Source organism: Pinus tabuliformis, chromosome Q (genome assembly GCF_031772625.1).
Source record: "Pinus tabuliformis cultivar Carrire ecotype Pingquan chromosome Q, CPIR1, whole genome shotgun sequence".
Lineage (NCBI taxonomy): Eukaryota > Viridiplantae > Streptophyta > Pinopsida > Pinales > Pinaceae > Pinus > Pinus tabuliformis.
Window position 1 is genome coordinate 764247142 of NC_142296.1, and position 24796 is coordinate 764271937.

Sequence of the window (24796 nt, forward strand, 5' to 3'; positions counted from 1 at the left end):
ATACTTAATATACTCAATCTACGCCCCTTATTCACCCCTTATTCAGATAAACCATTAGTTTTAAACATATTTAAATCAATTATTTTTTCTAAAATTTTCACTCTTTTCTCAATTTTGGCCTTGCCTGTAAAAATTTTAGGTTATTCTTACAACCTCTCCCCTTAGAATCACTTAAAATCTGATCCATTCATTGTAAAAAGAATAATAAAATAATTATTTAAAATAAAATCATTTCATAGCAATTAAAGGCTGTGAGCCACCTAATGCAATGCAAGGACCTGAGAAATATAGAATTAATTTTACCGCCGTTGTATGGAAACCTTTTTAGGCATATTAAAGCCCTAGCAAAGGTTGACAATTAATAGACACTGCGATGTGCATGTTTAAAATAAAAACTAGATTTATAAATTTAAATCTAAAAACTGACTTCATAAAAAACAAACTAATTAATGAATGAAGGCTATGTCCGTAGTGTTTTTAGAATCCAGCTGTGTTACACATTCAGATAAACACCAACGTTTCAGCTATCAATATGCAATATGCACTCTGCAGCAGGGCATTTAATGCTGCATATGCAAAGCAGCAGGGATGAAATGGTTCATATATTTTTAGCATATATAATATTAAATATTAAAAAAAAAATCAGCTATGGGTACATATTGTTTACTAAATATTTTAAATAATTAATTGCGAACATCAGAATAGAGTTGACAAGGGTTCAGAAAACCAAAAAAAAATCAGCAAATATCAGTAAAATTAAGATACCATAAAAATACTTTAAAAATCAGCACACATCCGCTGGGCCAAAAAAATCGTGATTTCGAGATAAAATCAGATGTTATCCAGATATTTGCAACACTGCAAATAATTTACTGAAACATTAAGTGCTCATCTGAATTTGTAACACGGCTTGATTCCAAAAGAATCCAAGCAAACAATCTCCATATCCAACCTGCCAGTCATTTTTGTCGTGATTAACTTCCATGAGCTGAGTCCAATATCGTTAACTGAACTTCGAATCATTATCAATTCCATAAGAGAGGCAAACATAAGAATACTGAGGCGATGAAGCGGTAATCATTCACTCATATGAGTGAGATAGACAATTGCATGTTAAATTCCCTGTGATCATCAGAAAAATTCCTAAACCCGCCACTCACCAATTTTCAAATTCATTTCATGGCATCTTGTCATCTATCTGCAGATGATCATCATGCACCATACAGCCAGTCTTCTCCGTCTATTAAGCTTCCTTATATGGCAACTGACATGCCATCTGAGGACTTTTCGATTTCAGCTGTCCAAGCATTTCAGCAACAGATTTGCAGCGGCATTGGAGTCCTGGTCGCATCACGTTTCCATAGACAGCCATCTCAATAACATCCAGCTCTTTATCTGGTATAAGAAGATTGCTTAATTCAAGGGAATGCGATTTTGTGCCAACATATAAAATCAGAAAAAATGTGCAAATAATATTATTCTTATGGTAGAAATGATCATTCTCCTTTGACCCAGTGTTTGCATTCACACAGACTAGAAATCTAGAAAGAGCAACAATATCACAAAAATACGCAATATACCTTGAAATAAAAAAATAATGGTACATACAAAAGAGATAAGACAGTTTAGCATTACAAACTTCAGTTTAGTTATCAAAGATGGTGCATATATTATCGTACCATGGAACCACCAATTTAATCCAGAATGTCATAGTATCATATTCCGAAATGTTAAGTCTGCAGAAATAGTAGTAAGATGCAATCCACCAAAGTTCACCATAATAGCACAAAATTAGATGGAGGGATACAAACGACCAAGCACAATAACTCTGCTGGCTTGGTCATAAAGGTCTACATATATGCCTCATTATGAAACCGTCCCTTCGGTAAACCACAATGTACCCGAATTTATGCAAAGCCACTCCCAAAAGCAAGGATAAAAAATTGCATTTGCAAGTCATTACTACACTTTCAAGATTTGACAGCAACTAGGATATCTTCACAGAAATTAGAATGATCCATACCAGCAGCTACTTTTTCTAATGCAATGCAGCGGTACTAGTATGGTTTTTTCATATATCACTATGCACTGATCAAACTTTCACAGTCCAACAGTATTATTCATCATAGCAACCTATTAAACACAACCAAATTGATTGTTGCCAGCAATCACCACAACACGTATGTTCCAGCTATGTTCAATGCTTACAATGCCACTGACATCAAAAGCCAAATAACAAAGACCAGTGTATTCTCGTTTTCAGCAACAACACTTGTTGAGAAAAAAGTGCAGCTCATGCATGCCCATGTTGAAAAATTGGTGTTTGAAATAGAAAATGTCATAAGGCCCCTGGCCTCAACTGGTGTAATATGACCTCTCTAATATAGTAGGGAGCTCAGTCTCACCAATCTTGCAATTCTCATTTGTATCCGCAATGCAGAGTCTGATTTGTTAATAAAACAACAGAACATGCAATGGTGATCTCATGCCGAGTGTGCCTTTCCTTCTGTGACCAAGAGGAAGTGGTTTGCGACTCATTAAATCATGACTTGAATTATTCTGGTTTTTCATTACATGTGGAATAGAAAGATTTGTCCATGCAAACTGGAGATATTTATAAAGGATATACTCTGAACTCACTGGGCAGATAATTGTTCTGATTCTGACATGAATAATGAAGTCATTGAAGTGACATTAACTCACTGGTGTTATTTTTGTTGGAAACCTAATCCTCTATGGGTTGGTGTGGAATGTGAACAGCCACCAGAGTCTAAGAGACCACTTGGAATATGAATCCAAGGGTCACATCAATGTACTATAAATGTATATCATGTCAATAATATATGCGATCTAATGCTTATCTTTCACATACGCTGGTTACATTCCATGTGAGTTTATCATGGTATCAGAGCGGATATCTTCCTAACCTGCTCAATCTTGGGTGAGCCACTAGTTTTGTGGCATTTATGTGCATTTCAGCTCTGCCACCTATTATTTTGCTGTCATTCTCAGCCTGGCGTGCAAAACGCTCCCCCTCACTGTCCACCTACTCTAATGCTCTGAAATCTGCCTGTCAACCCTGGCGCTCATGAAAGTTGGTTGTTGCTGGGTGTGGAGTGCAATTACCATATTAAGAGAGATTGGCCCTTGTGTGTGTCGTTTCAATTTCCTCAGCCAGTGGTAATGCATTGGCAGAGAAACGTTTCTGCTCAGCGCTTTACAACATGTTTGAGTGTCGAATGTGAGCTCTTTGGGCACTGTGTGAGTGGAATGTGAGCGAGCTCCATTTTGAAGATTGTGATTTGTATTGTACGTTGAGTTTATTGATGCATTAAGTTTTGAATGTCTTGAATTTATTCAAATTCTCTGTGATTGGTCATTCAAGTTAATTGGTATGGCGTTGGGCTGGTCATTGAACTAAATAGTTAAATTCTGTGAATTACATTCATCTGTGCGTAGACAACTTTGTGTGTTGATTCTCTGTGCGTTGAACAATGTGAATGCATCGTGGGAATTATGTGTTGAGTGGTGCGTAACAGTTCAGACTCTTGTCCTTGGCTATCAGTCTGTTGGCCTATCTTCTGGTCTACGCTTTCTCTGGTCAGCTCCAAAAATAACGTTTTTTAGTATAACGCTTCTCCTTTCTTTGCCAGTGAAGTCGCACCCCTAATATGCTCAGGGATAGTGAATGACTTTTCTATCTGCGTATTGGTGTTGTAACGCACTATCCATTACCACAAGCGTAGAAATCAAATGTGACTGTTATCAAGAAGGGAATTTCTGAGGTCGCTCATTTAAAACATTCTGCGACACACCTTGCAGATCTGCAATGTTACTTATGTCGCTTGTATATCTTCCCTAGGAAAGACTTCAGCACAAGCTGCAAAGATTCATTCTCTTGAGCCTTGATGGAAGAAATGAGCTCCTTATAACTAGTACGCTCATATTCCAGAAAAACATCCTGAATTCCAAGATCCCTATATACAGCCTTAACTTCTGCGTCACAAGAAGGATTTCTCTTCCCATAATTGGCATATAATCATTGAAGTTGGCTCTCGTTGGCCCGTTCAAGGGCTTGCACCACCAAAGCCCATGGATTCTGGACCCAATACCGAGAAACTTGTTTCAAACTCGTGACTTGAATGAAACCTTTTGGTAGCTAACCATGATTTGAACTATCTCTCCTGGTTATATTCTTTTATGAATTCACTGGAACAGTATGGATATAACCATGAGTCTGAATGCATGTTTGGGAGTTGGAAGACTTGGCATAATGCGATGTCGATTTTCTACATTGTGATGGTTCACTAGAACAGTTTGACTCTAGGGTCTCGGTGGTTCATTATAAAGTATTGAAGTTGGAAGTTTATTACAAAATTCTCGTTGGCATTTGATTTTTGGGCATTCAAACATTGTTGCCCTCATCACAACACCCTGATTGTGGACCATTCATCTGTACTACTTATAGACTTGCTGCAAGGACTTCTCAAGTTTGAGCCTTCGGAACGTTTGAAAGCTTCAGAAGCTTTGAGTCGTCCATTCTTCTTAGAGGGCACCAAATTTCATAAATATGGTGCAAACAAATAATGAGAATTCTGATTCACTGCTCGGGACAATGTTGGATTGTTATCAACTTCGTTGGTATTACAATGGCTATTGAAGAGAATCGACCGCATTAGGGGATCTCGGCATTATCTGCAAGTTGGAATCCAATGGCATTGAGTGTGTAGCTATATGTCATTGAGTGTCTTTATTACTCTTGGTGTCTTCGGGCCCGTGCATTGACAATTTTAGACATTGAGCTTATACATAAACGGGTTCAGGTTTCTGTGTGGAGACTTTGGAGAGGAGGAAGTCACGAGGTGATTTGTTTCTCGCTGAAGTTTTGGTATAGCCGCATATGTAAACATATATTTCTTTTGGATTTTCGTTATGCTGCTGGAAAACACTCTATGCATGAACAAAGTTGAATGTCTCAATTTGTCTTCCACTATTGATCAACACTTCTACAACATTTGCCATTTTATTATTCAAGTCCAAGGGAATGACAAAGTTCATGTTTCTATCTGCAACGGTACTGCGGACAGACTTTCAGATTTGATATTTTGAAAAGCTTCTCTGAGTAGTATAATATCGATGCTCTTCTTCTAAGTTACCACAAGTTCAGTAAGTACTGCAGAGTGAGATTGTTACTCATATTAGTGATTTTGGAACCCCAGGCATTAATGATCTTGGTGCACAACTTTCATATGCATTAGGGGTTGTTTATATTCTTTAAGTTGCAGTTTTTGGCATTGTCTGATATATATAAGTTTACTTGTACTTTTACATTCTAAGAAAGTGCATTTGTAGTTGAAGCATTGTTTTGAAATGGATCGAATGGATGATGTATTAGAGTTACTGAATACCCTAATACATTCCAGTATTGATGGGATGGTAAAAGTTAGCAAGGATTCTCTCTCTAATATTCAAACCTGTTTGCAAAATGCACGAGAGAAGATAGAATTTCTGCAACTTGAATCACAGTTACAGAGAGATGAGTTATAGCAACATAAGCATCATGGCACCCATCAGCAGCCAGAAAGTGGTCAAATCAGTAGCATTGAGGTTGACTCCCATCATGTGCCCATTCCAGCAATAGATTTGCATACAAATGTAAATGTTCGATCTGCACTTCCCAAGTCCATCATCAGACCTTGGAAAGAGCTTGTCCACAACAAGCACAGAACAGGTCTTGGATACGATAAGGAGGCATCCTTTCATATTCCAGATTACTCAAAGCCCGTCCAATTTCAGAGTGTTGGATTTCTTCATGACAGTTCACCTTCAATTGTTTCAGATTCTGGTCCTCTTCCACGGCAGCCATAACAGATTGTTAAATGCCAACATTGTGACAGAGTTGGCCATGTGAAAGATCATTGTTTTGATATTCATCCGTGCAAGCACTGTGATCAACATACTCATTCTTCACACAGATGCTTCAAAAACAAGCCTCCTGCAAGAACAAAGATTCATCTTGGACAGATCGCTTCTTAGCAATGGGCTTCAACAGCTAAGAAGATATTTCAGTCATATGTCATAACTTGTTCTAGAGTATTGAACAGTCTTGCAATTGAGTTTTCTCCATATTCTCACCTTGTATCTTACAAGGGGGGAAGTGATGGTCATATACAAGCTTCAAATCCACATCAAGCGAGCCTGAACCACAACCTGTCATACCAGATTCATAGTTGTAGCCAGAGACAAAGATGCCCCTAAGCATGCTTTTGGTTGGTGGTCAGCCTTAAACCATCTATGCAGGGTTGAGACCTCTCTTCAAAACATTGGGGACACTTCCTTTAGCAGAAGACTTCAACTTCTTGCCAGTTTTGGAAGAGTTCCAGGAATTGCATTAAGCATTCCAGAGTTGGTGGTAATCCTTAAACCATCGCAGGTTGTAGACCTCCCTTTTTCAAGTTGAAGGTCTCCCTCTCCAAAGCATTCGGAACACTTCCTCTAGAAGATTTCAGCTTCTTGCCAGACTTGGAAGAATTTTGGGAATTGCACAAAGCGTTCCAGTGTTGGTGGTTATCCTTAAACCACCCCCCTCATACCAACATTTTAGAGAGCACATTCAGCCTAGTGTTGTCATCCATATTTTTGCACATTTTGTATTATAGCTCTCTTCTTGGACTCATGCATACCCCTTCGGATTAAGGGGGGGAATGTTGGACACTTAATCCTCTATGGGTTGGTATGGAATGTGAATAGCCACCGAAGTCCAAGAGACCACTTGAAATATGAATCCAAGGGTCACATAGATGTACTATAAATGTATATCATGTCAATAATATATGCAATCTAATGCTTATCTTTCACATACGTTGTTTACATTCCATGTGAGTTTATCAATTTTGCTTATATGTTTTACACTATATGGTAGATGCAAGAGCTTGCTCAGCAAGCCGTCAATGTGCATATTTTTATTATTATTATTATTTTATAGAGAAAGGGAAGGAGAAGGGCTCCTGGTGGGTTAGGAGACAGAGTATATATGAGCGTATTCTTGAGATGTATACACCCCATTTTTTTAGTACTGGATTTTTCCTGTGTGATTGCTTTTGGTATTGAACCATATTCAAATTTGAACTTGGCAACTATAATGTAAACAATTTCAATAACAAGTTGATAACATCTCAAAACTTTCCTTTCATTTGAAGTAGGAAACTCTAAACGCCATATTCTAAAAGGAACGAATCCAAAGAAAAGAAACAATAACAAATATATCAAGCGTTTTGGCTAAGAATCTACTTTGCATAATGAAATGGGTGTGTCATACCACTCAACCTAGAATCTACTTTGCATAATGAAATGGGTGTGTCGTACCACTCAGCCTAGAATCTACTTTGCCTAATGAAATGGGTGTGTCATACCACTCAGCCTGTTGAGAAATTGATCAGGATATACTTAGGATGATTTCTTTTATACTTGATAACTGCTTGTGATGTATTTTTACTTTTTTTTTGTTATTAGTTTCTTCTCTTATTATTATGTTGTTCTTATCATCAAATAGCTACCAAAAACATGAAGATCAATAGTACACAACAACACAGGATGTAGGCTGCAAGCCAGGGCCAAAACATCTCCACTTGAGAGGAAAACCCACAAATCTTTTCTCTTCTTATAGATTCTTCAAATGACGAATTCCAAGACCTCTAGACCAACACCAATACCCTTCCAAGACCAAGTCAGACCTTCTTGATGATGTGCTTCTTCTATCCAAGTCAAACCCAGTCAAATCTCTTTCAGCTGCACAATTTCAACCCCTAGCTGCAGGATTTCGGCCTCCACTGCAGGTCTGAAATTTTTGGCCCCTGCAATAGTTGTTGCTTCCACACGTGTGAGAAAATTTAGGGCTTCCAAGGCTTCCTTGCTCCTTCGCTTGGGTTGCTTCTCCTTCTAGGGCTTGTAGGTGACCTAAAAGTCCTTTCTTTGACCTTCTTTCTACAACTTGACAACTTCGATCTTGCAGCTGCAAAACCCTAGCCTTATCTTCGCACATGTGAGTGAGAGAGGGAGAAATAACCCAAAACCTTCATCCTTCGTCCTTCTATCCTTCTTCGCTTCCCTTTCTTCTGCCTCTTCTTCACTTAGATGATGAGAAGTGAGTGTGTGTCCATAGCAAGTCGAGTTCCCTCCTATATATAGGCCTCCAAGGAGGACGACATGCCTTAGTGGGGCTGACTTCTTAGCTGCCAGGCCTACTTGGTCTTGGAGGGGTATTTTGACACTTTAAATACAAAAATAATTATTTTGACATGTTACAATATGCCCAATGGGGTCTTCTTCATATGACAATGACTCTATTGACTTCTTGACTCTATGGCAAACCCTAGAAGCACTCAATGGTGTTAGAAAATCAGAAAGGCGGAAAGATTTTCTTATACTTGATAATTACTTGTGATGTTCTTGATTTCTTATTAGGCTTCTTTATATCTTCTTCCTTTTAGTTCATCAAGCAATTACCAAGGCAATAGCAAATAAAACAATGGACACCAGATATAAGCTCACAGCCAGGGAAAAACCCCTCTCTAGGGGAAAACCCATTCAGTAATTCCTCCTTCAATAGTTTTCTGGAGATATTCCAAGACACTAGACCTTGACACAAACTTTCCTCCACACCAAGTTAGCCTTCCTTTTTTCTTGCAGATGATCCTACTTGACCCGGTAGGAGTAGAAACACTTTCTTCAACCCAGCAACTTCGACCTTGCTCTGGAGACTTCAATCTTCACTGGAATACTTTGATCTTTACTTACAGTGTTCGATCTTGACCCAATACAACTTCTAGAGGCACTAACACCTAGCAACAGCAACTTCGACCTATACTTTGATCTGGCGCAGCAACATACGGCAATTGGCTACGGCATCAATAAGAAAACTTCTATCTTCCAAACCAAGGCACGAGAGAGAGAGAGAGAGATACACCAAAATTTTGATTTTCCTTCTTTCCTTCTCCTTGACCAAACTCACACTTCTTTTTCTTCCTTCTCTATTTTGCACTTTTTCTAGGTTCAAGAGATATCAAACTAGCTTTTGAGAGTGAGTGCTTCAAATGGAATTTGAACTGCTTCATTTATAGTATTTTGGTGAGGTCGAATAGCCCTCTTTGAGGTCGACTTGATCATCTTAAGGCCGACTTGGTGTGGAGACAACATAATTCAAATTTGACTCGATACTTAACATTTTTACATGGTTCAAAAGCCCAAGAAGGGTCTCTTTAAAAATACAATGACTCTATTAACTCAGAACAAATCCTAGAAGTCCTCAATGGGGACTTTGACCTAAAACATGATGACCCAAGCATGTTAATAAGTCATAATAATAATAATAATAATTCTTTTATTTATTCTTTTGACAAGTACATAACAAGATGACTCAAATACATTAGATGAAGATTGAACCTAGTTACATTTTCCAACAAACGGGTGCTTGACCTCTATAAAAAGACCTTGAGCATGAAATCGATGATACAAAAAATAACAATAATAATTTTTCTTTCTTTTTACAATATACAAGAATCAAGAGTACATATCATATTTATGAAGACCGAACCTAGTTACATATTTCAACACAGCCAAATAGTAATGGCATGGTATAGACCTGCGGCAATCTGCTTCATAAACTTTTGTCAAAAAAAAAAACATCATAAATGATAACATGGTTTCCATTGAAACAACTGATCTTAAGTTGGACGCCATCTCAAGCCAAATAAGAAATGTCATAATAAGAACCGGCAGCTTTTATTGGACAGTGGCCTTAAGAGTACAAAGCATACCAGAAATCTGATCTTGAGTTCAAAAGTCTAATCAATGTTAATTTGGAATAAAAGTTTATCTATAAAACATCCAACAAGGTGTTTTAACTTTTTACACACCTTCAAGAAGCCTATTGAATTCCTTTTAGGGTTTTATGACATCATCAAGGAGGATATTCTAAGGGTTATTGAGGAATCTAGAGTTTCAACTTTCAGGTAAAATTTGGCAGCTTTGTATACCACTTTCATTGCTCTTATTCCTAAGCTAAGTTGCCAAGAAACGTGGGTTCGGGGACGGGAACGGGGAAAGGTACATCACTTTTTGAAATAGGGTACTTGGGTTCATCGAGGGTATATATATATATATGAATTTTTATATTTTCCAACTTTAAATAAGAAAAATAAAATATTTATGATTTAAACTTTAAATATTTAAGCATGCACATCATTGAGCATTCACATTGAAACAATAAAATTTCAAATTTTATTTCATATTTCTAGTTTGATATCAAATGCAAATTGGAGTTTACATATTAATAAGAATCATGATATATGTCCATTGTCATACTACATTCAAAATTTACCTTGAGGCATCTCCAAACATGAACTAGGAAATTTCAAATTTCAAAATAGCGAACAATGGCTTCCTCAAGCCATGTCATCAACATCACTTAGCTCTTCAGTCAGCATGCTTTCTAGGTAGGAATCACTCTCATCTTGAGGCTCCTGCTCATCCATCGCAACTAGAGGTAGCTCAATAAGGCCATCTGGTTGTATTTCCTCGTCCACATACATAGCATCATCTGTGTATTGGTCCTATCTCTTGAAAGGACCCTCCTTGTACCCTGTTGAAGTTTCTAATTTTCCTTAGTTAGAAACCCTCCATGCACTTTATCTGATTTATTCCTACCTACTTGTTATCTTTCTTAACAAGTTATTTACAATGTAAATACTGAAAATAAACACTAGTGCATGCTCAACATATTACAGATCAGCAACTAAAAGAAACAAGAACAAACACACCACATGACACCATTATTTTTGGACTAATATCCCCGGAAAAACCCAATGTGGGAAAACCGGTGCAGCTCTCTGAGGATTTTCTTATTAAGCAATATCAGAGTACAATCTGGGTGCCGAAACTGGCCTACCCAGTAGAGAATTTCCTTAGCAGCTATACCTCACAGTTTGAGAGAAATCTCCTGGCTGAAACCCCGGAAAATCCTTCCGACAGCTCCTCAGCACAAAACTGCTCTGCAACCCCAGCGCCTGCCCAATCTGGACTGTGCTAGCCCCTCTCTGTCTCACGCTAACCCTGCGTCAGCTTTTTGGGCCTCTGCGTCAGACACGCTGGCCTCTCTAGTGCTCTGCACAGCACTTGGCTGCCTCTGCGTGGCCCTGCATGAGCCCTTGTTGGCTCTGCGTCACTCTCCTTGGCTGCTGCGCTGCTCTCCCGGCACAATCTCTGCCTTCTCTGTTTCTCTGTACTCAATGCCCCTCAGCTGCTCTCCCGATCACTGATTCTATCTCTCTTAGCAAACCCCGCTCTAGAGAATAGAATGATTGATCACTCTGGTATGCTCTCCAAGTGACTCTCAATCCTCCTCTTATACTTTTCTTGTTGACATCTCAACGGCCGAGACTAAGTCCCTAATCAACGGCTAAGATTAGATCTGGCTTGATCCATGTCTTTTGGACCACTCTAACACATATTCATATTAATACACATTAATATTTTATTTTCCCTAAGTTTAGACTTAGGGACTCCATTAAAAATATTAATTATTTTAATATCTCCTGATTTGTTTAGAATCTGCCAAAACCCTTTCTGGGTATTGGAGATCTCATGTGCTCCAACCTCTCCACCAAATTTCGTGGTTAGAGCACATCCGATGCTACCCCAAATCAACACTCCCTCTTAGCGAGGATTGTGCTCTAGCAATACCCCTCACTGAGTATTACTCTGATCATCCGGCATCGGTACCTGTGTTGATGCTAGGCCTTCCTGCCCACCATCCTCTGCATTGCTACCTCCTATACTGTTGCCCATGGTTCTGCCACAGCCACTGTTGCATCTATATGACAGCTCCCTCTGCATCCGTGTTGTTGTTGGTCCTTTCTCCCAGCACTGCATTCGCACTGCACCTCCTCTCATCATGTTGCATCGTGCTGCCCACTGCTGCACTGCAACTTAGTTACTAAGAAGTAAGTAACTAATCTCCCAACTGACCTCCCTGTTGGGTTAGAAACACCCACTGATGTTGAAGCTCCCTCTGTTGCTGACAAGTGCTCCCTCTCTCTGACCTCTGCGTTGTTGCAACACCTCCCTGCATCTCGCACCGTTGCACACCTCTCTGTGCCTTCCTGCACTGGTGCAACACTCCTGTGCCTCTCGCACTGCTACAGCGTGCTAGCTCTGCGTTGTCTTGGGACTCCTGCACTGTAGCTCTCTCTGCCGCTCCATCTGCATCTGTCTCTACCCACTCAACCAGTCCTGCTACTCCTCGTCAGGGCTCCCGTAGCAAGGTCTAATCCAAGAGGCTCGGTACCTCAAGGATCCTGCCCCTCATCGCCTGTAGTCCATCTAACTACAGCTTGATGTCTCCCCACTTCCGCTGAAGTGGTGCGTGTGCACTCATGGCACAGTCATTTTCTATCAAAACGTCCTTCTTTGCGTGTGCTGGCGCTGCCTTAGTCTCGGAAGACTCTCCCTTACTCTTCTTCCTTGGGCATAGGTCGCATAATGACCCATCTCCCCACAGTGGAAGCACTTGATCTTGGAGAGATCTTTCTTCTCCCGTTTCTCCTGCTTTCCCTCAGATGTTAGGGCCACATCCTCCTCCTCTTGCTTGACCTTGATCCCTTTGCTGCTGCTACCTGTCTTCGACTGTCGTCTGATCTCTTCCTGGCAAAGAGCTATCCATATCGCGGCCCAAGGTGGGAGAGTCCCTCCGCCCAGGATACTCTGGACAAACACTTCCCAATCTTTTGAGATAACATTTAGGGTTGTCCTCACCATAAGTTCTTGATCCGGTGTCGCTCCTATTGCAATCAACTGGTCTCAGATCTCATTCAGTCCTCCGATGAAGTTGTCAATCGATTGACCCTTCTTCATCTGATACGACCTCATCTGGTTCTCGAATAGCATTCTTCTCTGCACAAAAGTATGCTGGTATAGGTTCTTGAGAGCCTCCCACATCTCAACTATCGTTTCCTTCTCGGCTATATGTGGTACTTGTCGTACTTGTCGTTATCATTGGGGTCGACTAGGATAGCTATAACCTTCAAGGCGAAGTTCTTGACACGATTCCTGTCAAGCACTGATAAGATTCTGGCCTTCCAGGCTGTGAAGTTCGATGCTCCGTCTAGTCTATCCTAGTCTCGTACCCCATGTAGTGCCATGACGCTCCTGTACTTCCCTCCTGGAAGCTCTCTGTTCGACTCCTCCGAGTCTTTACTTCCCATCGAGAAGTTCTCTTCTGGACTCCCTTTGAGTCCTGATTTCCCTCCTGGAAATCCTTTTGTCGCTTGTCGAGATGCCCCCTACTCTGATCATCTTGTGCAACTGCACTGCTGATCCAGGTTCCTCAACTAGAAACCCTTGGTAACAACTCCTCTGGCCCTGCTCTGTCAAGTACTGTTCTGACTACAGTACCTCACCAGCTCCACTCTGCAATATTTCTGCAGCCTTCCAGACTCCAGCAACTGCCTCTCTGTGAACTGCGTCAGCCCCTCTGCCTCACGTTGGCTCTGCGTCATCCCAGATGGGTCTACATCAACCCTCTGGCCCTCTGCGTCAACAACGCTGGCCTCTCTAAGACTCTGCGCAGCTCCCGGCTTCTTCTGCGTGGCTCTGGCTGGCTCTGCGTCACACTTCTTGGCTTCTGCGTTGCTAGAAACAGCTTTTGTCACCTCGGGACAGTTGTTTTCTGCTGCTATTGCTTCGCTCCGCTGATGTCTTTTAGTCCTCCTGCGATCTACAATCAAGCTCTAATACCATGTTGAAGTTTCTAATCTTCCTTAGTTAGAAACCCTCCATGCACTTTATCTGATTTATTCTTACCTACTTGTTATCTTTCTTAACAAGTTATTTACAATGTAAACACTGAAACTAAATACTAGTGCACCTCAACATATTACAGATTAGCAACTAAAAGAAACAAGAACAAATACACCACATAACACCATTATTTTTGGACTAATGTCCCCGGAAAAACCCAATGTGGGAGAACCGGTGCAACTATCTGAGGGTTTTCTTATTAAGCAATATCAGAGTACAATCTGGGTGCCGAAACTGGCCTACCCAACAGAGAATTTCCTTAGCAGCTATACCTCACAGTTTGAGAGAAATCTCCTGGCTGAAACCCTGGAAAATCCTTCCGACAGCTCCTCAGCACAAAACTGCTCTACAACCCCAGCGTCTGCCCAATCTGGACTGCGTCAGCCCCTCTCTGTCTCACGCTGGCCCTATGTCAGCCTTTCTTGGCCTACGTCAGCCCCAGGAGGCCCTGCGTCAGCTTTTTGGGCCTTTGCGTCAGACACGCTGGCCTCTCTGGTGCTTTGCGCAGCACTTGGCTGCCTCTGCGTGGCCCTGCGTGAGCCCTTGCTGGCTCTGCGTCACTCTCCTTGGTTGTTGCGTTGCTCTCCCGGCACAATCTCTACCTTCTCTGTTTCTCTGTACTCAATGCCCCTCAGTTGCCCTCCCGATCATTGATTCTATCTCTCTTAGCAAACCCCGCTCTAGAGAATAGAATGGCTGATCACTCTGGTGTGCTATCCAAGTGACCCTCAATCCTCCTCTTATACTTTTCCTGTTGACATCTCAACGGTCGAGATTAAGTCCCTAATCAACGGCTAAGATTAAATCTGGCTTGATCCATGACTTTTGGACCACTCTAACACAGATACATATTAATACACATTAATATTTTATTTTCCCTAAGTTTGGACTTAGGAACTCCATTAAAAATATTAATTATTTTAATATCTCCTGATCCATTTAGAATCTGCCCAAACCCTTTCTGGGTATTGGAAATCTCATGTGCCCCAACCTCTCCACCAAATTTCGTGGCTAGAGCACATCCGATGCTACCCCAAATCAACATACCCAGGGTCTTTTCGAGATATGAAACGAAGTGTGCTATGAATGTACACTAAGTTCTTTGCCTTCTTTGAGCCCAACCTATTTCTCTTTACTTAATGGATAAAGGCATAAGTACCCCAATTCCTCTCGCAAGATGAGGAACTAGCTACTTGAAATGTTAGGAGAAGCCCATTAAATTAATTTAAAAATTAAAAATTAAAATGAAAATGAAAATTTAATACAATTGAGAAATAAGATGAAGAACTCCAAACTAGCTACCTGTCCAAGTAACCGTATCGCAAATTGCTGCAACTCAGGAGCATCAACACCATGAAGCCACCACCAATCAATTGGATCCTTCTTTTTGCATCTATCGGCCAAATCTGCATGCAAAACAAAGACACCTCGGCCATGTGAAAATTGGGCAAATTGAAATCGTATATCAGAGGCTTCTTCTGTACAACCATAAATTCTCTTGACAACGGTCAAGAATCTTTTGAACGCTTCTCTATCTTGGGAAGGAGGCCACCTTCCTGTTGTGGGATCATACCATTTTGGATTAACTGCATAAGTTGCCATATGAAGAGGGGTGTTCAGTTTATTCCACTGCCCATATATAAACTCTTTCAGTTGTGGCCATAAAGTAAGATCCTTCCTATTTGTGATGGTTTCGATCCTCTCACATATGGAGTCCCTGTTCTCATAACTATCACCTAAACATGGACCATCTGTGTCTGCATAGCAGATCATATCACAAATTGGTTCTATAAATTCCACAACAAATTTGGCATCAACCCAAAAATGATCATCCAAAATCAACCTCTTCACCTCCAAAGTTGCATTCGAAGTAAATAACTTCCACTGGTCCCACATGTCACTGACCATTGTGGAAGATAAAACCTCCTTCATCTCCACATGCTGCCTAAGTAAAATGTAGTAAGTTGCAAATCTGCTATCTATTGATTTAAGAAGCTCCATTTTGGCATGTTTGCGGGAAATGGCTTGTGATTGATGATGGTTGCATATAAACATTTGAATTTTGTGGCCATTTTCAATTAATGCTCGAATCCATTCAATTTTTCCAATGTCCTTCAATGCATTATTCAAAGAATGCACTACACATGGTGTCCAAAAAATATGCCTCAGTACATCAATGACAATATTAAAATATTAATAAATCAAAATGTTTATTGTTAAAAATTAGAAAACAAATCAAACTTGTAATCAAAAATATAAAATAAATCAAACTTCAAAGTTGAAACTTGTCACTAACATATACTCCTTCTGAACCATTGTCCCTGCTGCTTTGCACACTGGAGCTGCATTAATAATAACTTAAACAACATTGGATGGCCCCACCTCTGCAATGGCATCACATAATTAATATTTCCAAAACATAGTGTTTTTTCCTTGACCAGAACAACCAATGGCCCTGAGAAAATAAAGACCAAATAGGGAAGAGACAATGATGTTTATCAATGGGTGATTCCTACAATCAATCCATCCATTCATGACAATTGAGCATCTATCTACACTCCAATATGCCTTCAAGGGTGCCATTGTCTTCTAAAAACGGGCTTTCTCTTTGTCCACCAACACAGTTCAGAGCTTCTCATAACCAAGCGTTTTATAACCCCAAGGTTCATCAGTGATAGCAAGAACCATTTGCTCAAAATAGGGTGCATGGGCTGCATTAAAGGGAATGCCACATGGAAGAAAAAATATTGCTATTGCAATATCAACACGCTCCCTACCTTTCACACTATGTTGCCAGGAAATGTGGGTTCGGGGACAGGGACGTTGCTTTTTGAAACAGGGTATGTGGGTTTGTCGGGGGTATATATATATATATATATATATGAATTTGTATATTTTCCAACTTTAAACAAGAAAAATAAAATATTTATGATTTAAACTTTAAATATTTAAACATGCACATATTGAACATTCACATTGAAACAATGAAATTTCAAATTTGATTTCAGATTTCTAGTTTGATATCAAATGCAAATTGGAGTTTACATATTAATAAGAATTATGATATATGTCCATTGTCATACTACATTCAAAAGCCTTAAGGAATCTCCAAACATGAACTAGAAAATTTCGAATTTCAAAATAGTGAACAATGGATTCCTCAAGCCATATCATCAGCATCACTTAGCTCTTCAGTTAGCATGCTCTCTAGGTAGGAATCACTCTCATCTTGAGGCTCCTGCTCATCCACGGCAACTAGAGGTAGCTCAATAAGGCCATCTGGTTGTATCTCCTCGTCTACACACATTGCATCATCTATGTATTGGTCCCATCTCTTGAAAGGACCCTCCTTGTACCCAGGGTCTTCAAGATATGAGACAAAGTGTTGTATGAATGTACACTAAGTTCTCTGCCTTCTTTGAGCCCAACCCATTTCTCTTTACTGAAGGATAAAGGCATAAGTACTCCAATTCTTATCACAAGATAAGGAACTAGCTACCTGAAATGTTAGGGGAAGCCCATTAAATTAATTAAAAATTAAAATTAAAAAAATTAAAAAAAAAAAAAAAAATGAAAATTTAATACAAAAATTGAGAAATAAGGCGAGAAACTCCAAACTAGTTACCTGTTCAAGTAATCGTATGGAAAATTGCTATAGCTTAAGAGCATCTCCTCGTCCACACACATAGCATCATCTGTGTATTGGTCCCATCTCTTGAAAGGACCCTCCTTGTACCCAGGGTCTTCGAGATATGAGACAAAGTGTTGTATGAATGTACACTAAGTTCTCTACCTTCTTTGAGCCCAACCCATTTCTCTTTACTGAATGGATAAAGGCATAAGTACTCCAATTCCTCTCACAAGATAAGGAACTAGCTAACTGAAATGTTAGGGGAAGCCCATTAAATTAATTAAAAATTTAAAAATAAAAAATCTAAAATGAAAATTTAATACAAAAATTGAGAAATAAGATGAGGAACTCCAAACTAATTACCTATTCAAGTAACCGTATGGAAAATTGCTACAACTTCGGAGCATCAACACCATGAAGCCACCACCATTCAATTGGATCCTTCTTCTTGTGTCTATCAGCCAAAGTTGCATGTGAACCAAAGACACCTCGACCACGTGAAAATTGGGCAAACTGAGATCGTATGTCAGAGGCTTCTTCTAAACAACCATAAATTCTCTTGACAGCAGTTAAGAATCCTTTGAACACCTCTCTATCTTGGAAATGAGGCCTCCTTCCTGTTGTGGGATCATACCATTTTGGATTAACTACATAAGTTGTCGTATGAAGGGAGGTGTTCAATTTATTCCACCTCCCATGTATAAACTCTTTCAATTGTGGCCATAAATTAAGATCCTTACTATCTGTGATGGTTTGGATCCTCTCACACATGGAGTCCATGTTCTCATAAATCTCACCTAAACATGGACCATCTGTGTCTGCATAGCAGATCATATCACAAATTGGTTCTATAAATTCCACAACAAATTTGGCATCAACCCAAAAATGATCATCCAAAATCAACCTCTTCACTTCCAAATTTGCATCTAAGGTAGATATACTCCATTGGTCCCACATGTCACTTACAATTATGGTAAATAAAGCCTCCATCTCCACAAGTCGCCTAAATAAAATGTAGTAAGTTGCACATCTGGTATTTTTTTATCTAAGAAGCTCCGTTTTGGCATGCTTGCGGTAAATGGCTTGTGAATGATGATGGTTGCATATAAACATTTGAATTTTGCGGCCATTTTCAATTAATGTTTGAATCCATTCAATTTTCCCAATGTCCTTCAATGCATTATTCAAAGAATGCACTGCACATGGTGTCCAAAAAATATGCCTAGGTACATCAAGAACAAAATTAATATATAAATAATTTGAAATGTTTATTGTTAAAAATTAGAAAACAAATGAAACGTGTAATCAAAATCAAAAATTTAATTCATGTAATTTAAAATTTAAATACAAAATAAATCAAACTTCAAAGTTGAAACCTGTCACTAACCTGTATTCGTTCTGAACCATTGTCCTTGCTGCTTTGCACACTGGAGCTGCATCAGTAATAACTTGAACAACATTGGATGGCCCCACCTCTACAATGGCATCACATAATTGGTCTTTCAAGAAGATAGTGTTCTTTTCTTGACCAGAACAATCAATGGCCCTAAGAAAATAAGGACCAAACAGGGAAAAGACAATGATGTTTATCAATGGATGATTCCTACAATCAATCCATCCATCCATGACAATTGAGCATCCATCTACACTCCAAGATCCCTTCAAGGGTGCCATTGTCTTCTCAAGATGGGCTTTCTCCTTGTCCACCAACACAATTTGGAGATTCTCATAATCAAGCGCTTTATAACCTGGAAGTCCATTATTAATACCACGAGCCATTTGTTCAAAATAGGGTGAACGAGATGCATTGATGGGAATGCCACATGCAAGAAAAAATCTTTCTATTGCAAGATCAACACCCTCCCTACCTTTCACATCAAACATGTGACAAAGGCCACCAAGTTTAGGCTTCTTGCGTGCATGACTGGCAATTTTTTTTGATGTTCTAAATGGCACATGCTCGTCACCAACTTGAACTTCATCATCAGATGATAATTCTTCCTCATTAAAGTCATCATTTTCATCAACATTACGACATAGCTTGAAAAATGTCTTGTCTGTCTTACCATCAGCCCTTTGTTGCTCTCTTTGTGCACTAGAAAGTCTAGTGGGATCCTCTGGGTCTCTAGTGCAAGCATCAACACCCTTCCTTGGTATCTTCACAAAAATGAGCTTTAACTCTGATATAGCTCCCTTTCCATTAAATCTAACATAAATTGCATTTTATTGTTGTTGTCCCCCCAACACCGTTTGAAAGCTTTTCCTTTCCACGTATTTCCAGAGTGGATATTGTGCATTTGATGAAGACATTCTTGACTTTGGAAATTAACCAAAATGCCAAATCTAGAAGCAAAAACATTAGAAAAATAAATATCTAAACTTTAAATTTAAAACAAAGGCGAGAGAAGACTTAAAAGAAATACCTTAAAAGAGTCTTGAAAGTTGACCCTTTTTCTTTAGAGTCCATCCTTTTTCTAGAAGAAGACTACTATTCCCTGCTACTTCCAACTAACAAAACAGCAACATAAGTGAAATCAGCTCATAACATGAATTTGTTGAAAATGGATGCCTATCAAAGAAATTTTTCCCCTTCAATTGTTGTAATTGATGGTGATATTGCTATCTAGTCTACCTTTAAGAAGATTTGAAGACTACAGTGAGGTTGATATTTCAAAGTTTCTAACAACTAATTTACGACCTTTAAGGAAATCGAGTTTTGTGGGGTTATATGATAGTCTTGCACATGGTTGAGTAACTTATGTTTGTTTTCCATTTTTGGTTGTCATAAATTGTCCCAATTCTCTTTTTCATATTATATTGTATATGGTATTGGGAGTTGGCTATGGTTAAAAAACAGGGTTCTCACATGGAAAACACTGTAAAAGTGTAATAAAGTAGGTCCAAGTATTTGTATATTGTGTAAACAAGGTTTGTAGACCACCGAACATATATTCCTGGATTGTATTCAATTAGCAATAATTATTTTATATTTGTTAGGAAAAACACTGAGAGGAGGGGTGAATCAGTGTTTTACTCACTTCAAATTTCCAATTTCTTATTCTGATTTGTGTACGCAATTGTTATAAAGTAAACTAGTGTACATACGTAACTGTTATTAAGGCAACCCACATATATCCAATTAACTAATATGTTCAACTTTAATCAGTGCATCATTACTTTATTATTCATCAATTGAGCAGTTATCATGAGCAATAAGAAGCAGAAAGATCATCAACACACAAGAATCATATGAACACCAGGATTTTTAGGTGGAAACCCAATGTGGGAGAAAACCACCGTTGTTGTCATCTCTGTCTTCTTCTTTTATTAAAAGAAAAACTTCTTACAATCTTGTATTGGTGCAGACTCTAACCAGTACGCAGGCACCCACCTGCAAAAGGCTACAACCTTCTCTCATTTTCCAGCACCTACTAGAAGGGAGTTCCAACCCCCTAACTTTGTTTACCGACTCCTACCGAAAGGGTGGACCACTTTTCATAATATTTCATACTAGATCCACTTTCATCATTAAGCCCAAACCAAGTAATAATTCTAAAACCAATCACTGAACCAACTGAATCATCAAATCAATCACTAAAGCTTAATCAACCAATGCAACTAAATCAAACATATCAAATCAATGCACAACCATTCATAAGTATACCCTACCATGTATTGTTCATCACAGAAACCAAATGTTGTCACTGCAAACCCTGATCAAACATATGTCAAAATGTATACACTATTGTTCTGAATCATACCCGCGTATGTACGCGCTTCCCCTGAAGAAGACCTGCATATAGATCTCAAATTATTAATACCTGAATTTGAATCACTGTAACATTGAATCAATCACTGAATCTTACATTGAATCCATCACAGGTCACTGAATAAAATACAGACCACCATACAGTAGCATCATCACTAATCAATATTCCATTCCATAACCAAATCAATCCAACCAGTACTGTCAAACACAGATTATTATGACAGGGATATCATCGGCAAATATAACAGAACTAATCAAATATCATCAACAGCCCATACTACAAAACCCTAGCATGTATATTTTATAAAGCACATCCGTGTATGTACACGCTTACCATTCTTAACACCTGCGTAGAGATTTTTAATTTTTGTAGAATATATATATGCGACTACTTAGAAGCAGATACGCGTATGTACACAGCTTCTCAAAGGCAAACCAATGTACAAATATGAAATCACTGAATCATACCTTCGCTGCAACCACAACATCTGTCAAACCCAAATCTCGACATACACACCATTACAGTCACACATCATTATACCATTATCATAGATCTATCAAATCATAAATAGATTAACCAATATGTATTCATTTCAGATCTATCAGATCTGATCCATCTCCAAGTTCCCTGGTGCACACCTGTTTCAAATCAAATCATTCATAAACAATTCAAAACTTGCACACCCAGCACCTTGATCTCCATCTCTTTATATAGTATTTGTCTTAGCCAATACATTAGGTATTACCTTGGTTATGTTGTAAGTATTCTTTGACAGGATTGAATATCCGTTGTCACTTCCAAATATTATGGGCCAATACCATGGTAAAAACCCCTGGTATTCATAATAACATGGTGCAGATTTTGTACGCGATTTCTTTTCACCATCCCTGCGTATGTACGCGATCTTGCTTCACAGGACCCGTGTATACTTTCTTACACTTTATATTTGCCATCCATCTGTCTTTGAACTGATATTCCTTTGTTCATATCACCTGTAGCATTTACATAACCATCATGTTGACATCTTTATCAAGTAGGTTACCATCAAGGACAACACATTAGCCATAATGCCAACAATCTCCCCCTTTGGACTTGATGGCAACCACTTTGGTGTTTGGACACCACCACCTGTAAATACCTGCAAAAACATCTGTAAACATATCAAGCTAAACACCAAGCTTCTCTCCCAAGACATCTCTCCAAACACCAAGCTTCTCTCCCCCTTTGACATCAAGGGCAAAGGGCTAACCAATGTTGAATGGAGACTTCTCTTCCCCTCTGTAGAGAAGATCATTGTAGGGTTGATCTATTGAAGATGAAGATTGTATACTGACCATGCTCCCCCTAAGCATATGTTGAATCTTCTGGAAGATATTCAATGAAGTACTTGACTCTATGACTTAACCAAATATGACATTTCTTATCACCAAGGACTCATGATTACATCAATCATCCAACACATTAGGGTTACATATTTGACTCAACATTACATCAAATGCCCAAAGTAATGGGATTACATACATAAATGACTTGACCCCAATAATCCATACTTGATTGAATTTATAATGTTTGACAATATGGGTCTTTACATGACCTTTACATCAAGAGACAAACAACATCAATATATGACCAATGCTTTCAAGCATCATCAAGCAACTTTAGTATCACAAGACATAGAATTGAGCAGCAGCATCATCAACCAATATCTTTAGCATATCTCTTCATCAATGTCAGCAAGTAATGAATGAACCATGAAAACATCATCATTTAGCAAGTAGTGCTCAAGCAGCTATAATGCCAACAATGTGCTATTAGAAGTATAACAGATGCTCCCCTTGAACTTGTGCCAACTATTCACTATCAAGTCTAATCATATCCAGCTCATCAATCAGCAAAGCCATCAAAAGAACCAAAGCAGTAATGACATATTGCAGCAACTCATGAACCATCATAAACCAATATCATTTCCAAGTAAAATCTGAGCATCACCAACAGACTGTAACCAATCAATGTCAGAACTAGAAGGACAAATAATAATTGACTGAAGCATATAAGAAACTCTCCTTGAGTTTGTCCCACTGTTTCTTCATCTCAGAGAAACATACACGACTGTATAGATCAAAAACTCGCGTATATACACGACTGTCCTTCATGTAACCCACGTACAGAAAGTAAATTGTAGTAATTTATAGTCTCAGCTCCCCCTAAACATGAAATACCAGTCAGAATAATTAGTATAGTGATGAAGCAGAGATCATTCCTAATTTTTGTCTGAGATATTCAAAGGAATCACGTGGAAGTGGCTTTGTAAATATATTTGCAACTTGTTCCTTTGAAGGAACATATTCCAATTTGACCTTTTGTTCAAGCACCTGTTCTCTCATAAAGTGATATTTGATTGGAATATGCTTGGTTTTTGAGTGCATGACAAGATTTTTAGATATACTTATGGCACTAGTATTGTCACAAAGAATAGGTACAGGTTGAGGACAAGTGATTTGAATGTCTTGCAATGTTTGCATCATCCATAGAAGTTGAGTACAGCAAGATGCAGCAGCAACACATTTTGCCTCAGCAGTAGATAAAGCAATGGGGCTTTGTTTCTTACCAAACCATGATACCAAGCGAGGTCCCAAATAAAATGTTCCTCCACTAGTACTTTTTCAATCATCAATATTGCCTGCCCAATTTGCGTCTATGTAAGCATGAAGTGCAAAGTCTGCATTTTTTGGATACCATAGACCAAAATCTTGAGTTCCTTGTAGATACTTGAATATTCTCTTAACTACTTGGAGATGAGTTTCTTTAGGATTTGCTTGAAATCGTCCAACAATCCCAACTGCATGCATAATGTCTGGTCTTGTACCTGTAAGGTAGAGCAAGCTGCCAATCATAGATCTATATTCTGGTTGATTGACTGAAGGAGAATCATCATTTTGACTAAGATTGCATCCTGTTACCATTGGTGTGCATACCGGCTTGCAGTCTTCCATTCCATATTTCTTCAAAATTTGTTTGAGGTACTTGGTTTGAGAAAGAAAGATACCATTCTTAGTTTGTTGAACTTGAAGGCCAAGAAAGTATGTTAGTTCACCAAGTAAAGACATTTCAAATTCTTGCTGCATAACTGAAGCAAATCCTTGACTCATATATTCTACATTGCTTCCAAATATGATGTCATCTACATAAACAACAACTATCAAAAGTTTATCTTTATCCATCTTGATATATAGATTGCTATCTGCAAACCCCTTTTTGAATCCTTGTTGTTGAAGGTACATGTCAAGATGATAATACCATGCATGAGGAGCTTGTTTCAATCCATACAATGTTTTTTTAAGTTTGCACACAAGATTTTTATCATTCCCAAGAATGAACCCTTCAAGTTGTTCTATATAGACCTCTTCTTCTAGATCCCCATTTAAGAATGCAGATTTGACATCCATTTGATATACTTTAAAATTATGAAAACTTGAAAATACAAGAAACATTCTTATGGCTTCAAGTCTAGCTATAGGTGCAAATGTTTCTTCAAATTCTA

At 38.8% G+C, this 24796-nt stretch overlaps 1 protein-coding gene across 2 annotated transcripts in view; it reads right to left on the bottom strand.

The window, feature by feature from the left end:
• Nucleotides 1-745: 745 nt before the first annotated feature.
• The window catches only part of LOC149221729 (uncharacterized), an 82286-nt gene continuing 58235 nt past the window's right edge, over nt 746-24796 (bottom strand). Inside the window, exons 3-4 of one of the 2 annotated variants that reach the window (XR_016248875.1) lie at nt 1161-1395; nt 746-952 (exon numbers count right to left, since the gene is read on the bottom strand). Coding sequence is in view for 1 of the 2 variants with exons in the window: in XM_089383019.1 (XP_089239145.1) it covers nt 1244-1395 (152 nt within the window). In the remaining variant the exon portion in view is untranslated. Of the gene's footprint in view, nt 1396-24796 lie in introns of both variants that reach the window. The other variant, XM_089383019.1, reaches the window with a different exon arrangement.